Source organism: Austrofundulus limnaeus, unplaced genomic scaffold, assembly GCF_001266775.1.
Source record: "Austrofundulus limnaeus strain Quisiro unplaced genomic scaffold, Austrofundulus_limnaeus-1.0 Scaffold360, whole genome shotgun sequence".
Lineage (NCBI taxonomy): Eukaryota > Metazoa > Chordata > Actinopteri > Cyprinodontiformes > Rivulidae > Austrofundulus > Austrofundulus limnaeus.
In genome coordinates, this window is record NW_013952762.1 from 217,216 (window position 1) to 225,564 (window position 8,349).

The 8,349-nt window shown below is 38.3% G+C and overlaps 1 protein-coding gene across 1 annotated transcript in view; it reads right to left on the reverse strand.

Annotated features, from left to right (window-relative positions):
• The window catches only part of LOC106528129 (contactin associated protein family member 5), a gene marked incomplete in the record, with an annotated part of 393,708 nt that overhangs the window by 162,336 nt on the left and 223,023 nt on the right, over nt 1-8,349 (reverse strand). The window contains 2 exon segments of the mRNA XM_014023216.1: nt 3,965-4,118; nt 4,245-4,388. Of these exon segments, the coding sequence (XP_013878670.1) occupies nt 3,965-4,118; nt 4,245-4,388 (298 nt within the window).

Below are 8,349 nucleotides of genomic sequence, written 5' to 3' on the forward strand. Positions count from 1 at the left end.
ATGTCTACACGCCTAAATGCACTGAGTTGCCGCCATGTGATTGGCTGATTAGAAATTAAGTGTTAACGAGCAGTTGGACAGGTGTACCTAATAAAGTGGCCGGTAAGTGTAGATCGATGTATTGATACACCCGTATCGTCTGCCCAGGTAAGCTGAGAAACAACTTGCATTGTGTTGTTCAGTTGTTTGGTCTATGTTTGATCTACAGTTATCATTCTTTGCTTATATTACAATCTGTGCTCTTTAGTTGGCTTACACCGCATTTTAGTAGTAATTAATATTGACATATATGTATGTGAGGATGACTGGGAGATACTGTATCTTACCAAGCTGAAACATCCCCTCTGTACTCGCTCTGGTTCTTCAGAAAACCTATTTTCTAGGTCCGACATTAGATCATTCAAGTAACATTCAGTTGTATCCTGAATTGCTATTTTCCAAAACCAATATTGTGTAATGTTGCTGCTATTTCTTTATTATTATTAAAACAAATTACAACACTCCTCAGACAGGTTGCAAACGGCATTAAGCTGTTGTGATGAGGTGCAGAAAAGCGAGTGACGGAAACAATAGCAGGTTTTTAAAGAGACAGAGGCCAGTTTCAAGGCGTTTTGAAACGACTGTAATGCAAAGTCTGATTTATTTTTGATTTATACAAACTGACTTCATTTTCAAAACAACTTGAGGTGACACAGTTACTAGATTTTGGTATGGAATTGAACTKTATGCCTGAGAAACATACTGGCCCTTTGCTGCAATGCTGAGACAAAGGCTCAAGCAAAAAGACATACTGTATATGCATATTTCACACGAAAACACATCCATCTCAGGAACGCATAACACATCTCCTTTTTAAGCAATATGAAGGCAGGACATTCTCATGGTGTTTGTACTTGTYTATAATTGTTTAAACAAAGGAACATGAAACATTCAGGCATCTGGAAATTGGATTCAAGGATGAACCAGAGATGTSAAGGGCAAAAAATAATTGTCCTGATATCTAACCAGTCATGAGCTTCTCATGACATTATTATCTGACCTTTCCACAAGTGTTTAAAGGAATAGTGATCTTTAGGTATAGAAAAAAAATGCTGTCCCTCATTAGCTGCGTTTCCATTGACCATGAAAATGTGCAAATTAGAATTTCGTAATTTGCTCAATGGAAACACGTCAATTTCGAAAAAAAAATTACTTTTTTGACAAAATGTTTTTGCCCTAGGATGAGGTGGTATTTCAGCCGTATCGAAACTGATGTATTTCACAAAACTAATATGGAAACACCTTTTTCYCATTACGGGAGTCACATGATCAAGAACCAGATGTTTCTACTAGTGAAAAAGACGATGACGAAGAAGATAACAGCAAGTAAGTAGTAGTAAAATCATAGAAGTAGTAAAAGAAAGTGGTAAACTCACCGACTGCAATTTCCCAAAAAACACAGCATARGTAGCCGCTCCCAAGCAGTGTTGTATAAAGTACATCAAAGTGATACTTGAGTAAAAGTACAAGTATCTAATCAGAAAAATACTTTGGTAAAAGTTAAAGTCTTCTCTAAAAATATTACTTGAGTAAAAGTCTTAAAGTATCTGATATTTTTTGTACTTAAGTATCAAAAGTAAATTTCTGACACAAAATCTACTTAAGTATGAAAAGTAAAAGTACTGAGTAAAAGTGAGCAGTTAGATTTTACAAAATGACATTTATTGGGAGGTGACTTCTCCAAAAACTATATTTTCTAACAGCGTGCATCTGTGATGGGTTGTGTACAAGATAATAGTGTGTCAGAATATTTATACTTCTCATTCAAACACAATTAAATTCAGTCTATCCAGGACACACTATTTATCAGGAAAGTATTTTTTAAGTAATAACTCAGAATAAAACAGGAGTAACGACTTTCTACTTCTTTCCTTTTTAAAAAATGTAGTGAGTAGAAAGTACAGATAATTGTGTAAAAATGTAATGAGTAAAAGTAAAAAGTACGCTGAAAAATAATTACTCAAGTAAAGTAKAGAAAACCAAAATTTCTACTTAAGTACAGTAACAAAGTATTTGTACTTAGTTACTTTACAACTCTGCTCCCAAGTAGGGYCTTGTCTCTGGAAAGCCTCGATAAAAGACGCCGACGTCTCCTCTGATGATGAGCGCTAGTGTCGTGGTAGCAACATGCTATGTGTTTACATCCATCGCTGCCATGTTTGAAATGACTTATTGCGAGAACAAACGTATTCATGCGTGACTTTAATAGCATTTCTTACTTAATGGAAACACTGCAGTTGCGAAACTGTGTTTTCGACATTAACAGAATATCGACAAAGTTTTGCGCACATTTGCAATGGAAACGCAGCTATTGCTCTTGCAAATACCTTAACTGACCAAAAATGACTTTGTTTTTGCTTATTAATTTTTTACAGTGTATGTAAACCTCTTAATTCTAATTGTATATGCATTGCCAATAAAACGATTTTAAACATTTCCTTGGAACCAGCAGAAAACCACATAAATCTCTTTGAACTGCTGTGTTTGGAGCAGAAGAATCAGGCTGTAAATATTTTAGGACATATTGTTCATGAAGGACCTGTGATGACTGCAGTGTTAAACTGCTCAATAATGCCTGTGTTRAAGTATTTAAAATTATAATGGTAAACAGCTGTACACCATAATTATTCTGGTCAAACAAAAACAATATTTGCTAAATTACCTTTTAATTTTTCATAAAACAATTTATGATCAGTCAGTTTCTTAAAACATTTCATTGCAGCTTTTTATGCATTTAACTGCACAAAATTTATTTCAAGATTATTTTTTGAAAATTGTAACAAAAATATCTTATTTTATCTGTTTTTTATCAGAATCAAAGGGTCATCTGCAGCTTCCACGCTCTTGGGACAAAAATTGATGTGCTGGTCATCATATGAAGCTCAACGCTGACACGTCTTCTTTAGATTCAAAAGTGAATTTTATGTTGATGTGTAGAGAGTGTCTCATGCTTTAATGAAGGTGTGTGGTTCTCCGGGTGGACACTTTCAGGCATGCAGTGTCTCAGGACACCCCCAATCAGTGATTTAACAGAGTGGAAAACARCGTCACACTACATTTGTCTGCGACGCTCAAACATTTATTCCCCTCCTTTGTTTCCCCATGCAGTTTTTCTTTTAATCTCACAGCTACACGCACAGGAACTGAAAATATACGCTCTTGATTATAGTCAGGATAATCCTTCCATAGGACTGATGCTTCAGAGTCAAATTTCAAGCCAGACTTGACTGTTTTTCAGTCCTCTCTCATCCAACAAGACATTAGTGCTGAAAAAAAATAAATAAATAAAACCAGCCTGGATAAGCTTGGGAAATAAAACATCTCTATCATTCTGTCTCCTCCTATAGAGCATCTCTTTACCCACTGACACAACAGACTGGCAGGGCTGTTGTGTTTGCCTCTCCTCCAACTGAGAACAATCTGGGCTAAAAAGCAGGTAGTCTGAAATCTGACAAAGGCACGATTCTCCCCGGGGCAAAAACGACGGAAAGTGGCAGTTTGCATGTTTGCCTCGTTCCTATAACTGTTCCCCTCCGCATGCAGCCATTCCTGGAGCCCGTGGGTCTGCCAGGGCCCACAGCTGCGCAGGATAATGAGGGAGAGCACGCCACACAGGACAGTGGGGAGCAGCTTGTTAGCATAGCGCTCTGCCCAGGAAGGTGGTGCCATGTTTCTGTTGCACTTTAATTGGAGGATCCAGTCAGCTTGTTTGTCTTGACAGGACAGAATGTCAGTGACTTTTTAGGCTGTGCCGCCGACAACACACTGCCATCCGCAAATTAACAGCCAGGGCATGAACGGCTCTGTGCTGCCAGCTCACATAAAATCTGACATTCAGTCATCGGAGAGGAAGTTCCTGTCAGCTCTCTGGGAGAAATGTCCTCATAATTAATTAAAGTGGAGAAAAGAAATACCACTACTTTACCTGTCTTTCATGTTACACGTGTCGAACTGCAGCTCATTATAGTTTCCCAGCAATCCTTGCTGCACGTGAGTGAGATTCAGCAGCTGGTTGTTGATGGATATGAGCTGCATGCAGCCCTGGAAGGAAGGAGCCTGACAGTCCATGGGAGGACAGCCTGGACAGAAGTGACACCAAAAACAATCTTCAGTTTTGCTCTTGTTTAGTCACAGAAAGTAGTCACTGACAAAGTGGGAGCTGAGGAGAGAGATAACTAAACACAGTGGGAGAATAACTCACTCACCTCCAAAGTAGAAGCTGCCTTTGGATTCCACTTGGTCCCATAGTTCGATTTTAGAAGAGGGCTCACCGTCCACAGTCAAACTGATCTGTAGACTCCTGCTGGAGAGGCTGACAGAGTGCCACAGTCCATCGCTGACTCTACGACCTGGACAACATTTCACCCTGGTTTATACAATATACTGAAACTGTTTATAACCAGGATATAAGAAGACATTAGTCCTACAAAAKTAAATGTTCTCTTCACCTGTTAAAACCAAAGATTCAGCGGAACGCCCGCGTGTCATTTTGTTTCGTTTTATTTTGTAATGTCATTTCTGTATTTCTGTTCAACCTGTGTCTGTGTGCAATGCACCAAACTTGACGTCTAGGCCCTCCTCTTTCGATTGACATCTCATTTGACCAACTGGGTTAAAGTATCGGCTGTCCAGAGCCGATATTATCTGAGAAGGGACCAACTTCTGGATTTCATCATCCTGGACTATATTGACTGTAGATTTGGCCAGTCAGCTCCGAGCTTCGTTCTGATGCCACAGCTGTGTAGCCAATCACCGTACCTTTCATTTGATGTATATATTGAGGGGGTGGAAACTTTGTTTAGTGATGGACGAGGTAAACACGGAGTGTCACCGTATTTAGACAGTCCTGCTGTGCTACCGAAGAAAGCTACGCTCACAGAAAAACGTTTTTTCCATCGTTTTTTGACCAGTTAGCTGACTAAACCTGCTGATAAGATGAAAATATATTTGTTATTAAGTGTTTCGAGTGCTTCAAGACATGGAAGAGTGATTTTTGTGGCCAGGAGAAGTATTTTGTTTGGAAAAAAAACACTTCCGGTCGGCCATTTTGAGTCGCTAATTTCGTCTTGTTTGAGGACAAATATGCATCAAATGTAAGTGAAAAAAAATATTTTTAAACTGCTGGTGGTTTTATAAGCTGTGTGAAATGTTAATGCTTTGAAAGAAATAAGGATATACAGTATTTGTTTATTCTTGTTTTGGATGGTTATTGGTGGAAATTTGGCTGAATGGACTCCAGGTTGTCTAAATATTTCTGAACATTAATATATATCTTTAAATTTAATCATGCTGTGAGTAAATATGGATGGTAGAATGTGTTTTGTGGGGATTTTATCTTTAATTTGAGCCCAGAGTGAAGTCTCTGTGTTGAAGCATTCAGAAATTACAGTGTTTTAGACAAAGTGTACAGTTTGGACATATACAGGTGTACAAATATGAAAATGAGACATGCTGGATTGTACTATGTCTCAAATATTTTTATTTTATGCTACTGTTACCAAATCTGAACTGGTAATAGTTGGGAATTAATATTTTAGCCCAGTAAAAATATTTTATTGATATCTCATTCCCCTCATGTTTTGTGATACTTTATTAATAAAAAAAATTAAAAATTAGGGAGAAAATATCTTGATTTTTGTGTATTTTACTTCAGTATACTAAATACTAGTTACAGTTACAAAGAATATGACTGCTGAAGTTAAAAATTCAGATTATTAGCTTTAAAAAGAGACCACTTGTGAATTTACTCTAAAAGTTTCAAAAGCAGTACTTCATTTAATTTGTATCTGCTTTTTAAGGCGTTTTATGATATTTCAGGCCTGAATGTTAACTGGTTTAAAACAACAGCAATTTTAATCATGTTGCAAACCTCTGTAAACTTCTTCACCTGTCTGCCAGGACTTTAGACTTCTGAAAGGACAGAGGTAGCCAGGGAGGGTTGAAGTTAGCCCACCCCTGATGTGCCTTTGTGCCATCGAGCGAGGCGGGAATAGAGGTGGAACCACAGACGTGTAAAAAAAAAAGTAAGCTGTGGTGCCACAACTTATTAATGTGATGAAGTGATGACAACAGCGCACAACTGTACGCTCACGGGATTACCAAAGAGAGWGATTTGTTAGAGAAAATTATGTTGGACAGTACTTTGTAGTTAGTTTAAAAGATTAGTTACAGAGGATCACTAAATTGAGCTGATTCATCACATTTTTAAACAACATGAAGCTGACAGCTAACACACATTTAGGGCCTGATCTAGTAAAGGTTTGCATGTATAAAAACGTGCAAACTTGATTGCGTGCGCAAAGCTGGTTAATGACATGCACCAATGGATTGCATCGTCAAATGAGCCTACATAAAGATGCAGAATATGCCACTCCACTCTCCCCAATTCTCCACGCTGACAGCCGGTAGAACACTCAAGGGCCTCATTTCAATGGAGTAATCTGCACGCAAGGACTACTTACTCCGCACTTTTCTAACCAACCAGGCTACTCAAAGTACTTTACACAATCTGTGTCCTCATTTACCCACCTACACATATCCATTCAACATTTATAGTGAGTTTTGGAGAGAAAAAATGTTAAACGGACACACGCTTTTGCTTTAATGCTGGTCACACAAGTATACAAATATCTTTTAGTGTTACCATTGTTTAATTCCAAAAACTAAAGCAGCGGTCAAGAAATGCGTGGCTCGCTCCTGTGCCAGCTCATCAAATTTAGGCACAACACTCTCCACACTGTAAAACCCAATAGTGTTTCTTACTAAAAGAAGTTAGTTATTTGTACTCACTTTAGCTAAATAGTTAGCATAACCTTTATAAACTGAGCTAAGTAGCTCTAAAACAAACAGTTTGATGTACTAACTCACTTTCTATAAGTACACAAATGTTTATCATTTAATTGCGGTATTGTTGCTTTGAACTGTTTAAGTTGTGATCACTGATTCAGACCAAAGAAATAACCCTCCTCCTATTTCTGACGTCGTCACTGAGCTTTGCACACGGCACTAAGGTGGTTCGTCCGAACTTGTCCYCCATTAGAAACAAGCTTCGACCCAGAGAAGAATTTTAGCAACACTGTGAAGATTACAAGGTTATGCAACAGATGTGGATTTTTATTCCAAGAAATAAATTAAATGAAGATAAGATGAATTATGACATGATTGTCTAGAAAATAGTCTGCATGTTATAAATAAATATGTACGCATCGTAAATCTYTATTTATTAATCAAAATGTTTATAATATTAAAACTGTTTTCTGAATATAATTTAACAAATCTTTATAAATAAGTACGGAAATAATTATTTTCAGTATTTTTTCCTAAATCGAGCACATTCCTGAAGTCTATCATTTACTGCATGCGCAATTGAGCTTCCGGTATGGATTGGGCAGCCACAAGCAGAGCTCCCACCTAGCTTTGTTTGAAGTCTGCCTGTAAGCAAGGGTGTAACTTTGTGAAGGACTGGTGGTGACATGTCCCCACCAACTTTGGCCAAACAGGGACAGTGAGAAGGGGTTATCTGCGGAATCAAAGTGGGCGTGTCACAAGAGTGGGTGTGTCAAAAGCATAAACACTGTGGGCTACGAGGCCTACATGACGGTATCCTTAGACCCTGCTTGACCACTTTACAGTCTGACCCTGATCCCAACACTAAGGTTAACCAGGAGAAATCTGACCCAAATAGGGTTCTCCACAAAAAGGGGTGCCGTACAGTAACGCCCCTTTTTTGCTTGTCCAGTCAGGAGTGTCCCTTTAACAAAGTCCATCAAATCAGGTGTGTCACGACAGTAACTAGCGCGACAGTAACAGCTGTGTCTACCTTTTTCCGGGGAAATTTTTTTTAAAGTATGCTGCGCCCGCTTCCTCCATTCCGCCCCTTCCCTGCTCCTGCTTCTTATCACACTGCAGAAGCGCTGCTGTGAGCCTGCGACACCTTCCCCCTTACCCCCATGGTCAGAGCTACTGGAGCAGGTAATGGTTTGATAACGTCCAGCTCTTGGAAAAACTTTATTCTTTAGAAAGCACCAAAAAATAAGTCAAAATGTAGGAGAGGACAGTTATTTTTCTTATGAAAAGTTAGCTTGCTGCTAGTTATCTATCAGCTAATGTTAGCAATCACTTAAATTGTATTGTAGGGAAAGGTGCTTAAAGAGTAACTTACCCCAAAATTAATTTTTTTAGCTGATAAACTGTCTAGAATGTGTCTAAAATGTTGTATAGTATGGTTTCTGTGCTAATTTTGAAGTTTTTGTGCGTATTTGTCCAAATCTGTAATATTTGGTCTAAAAACGTGTTTTTGCTGCTCATATG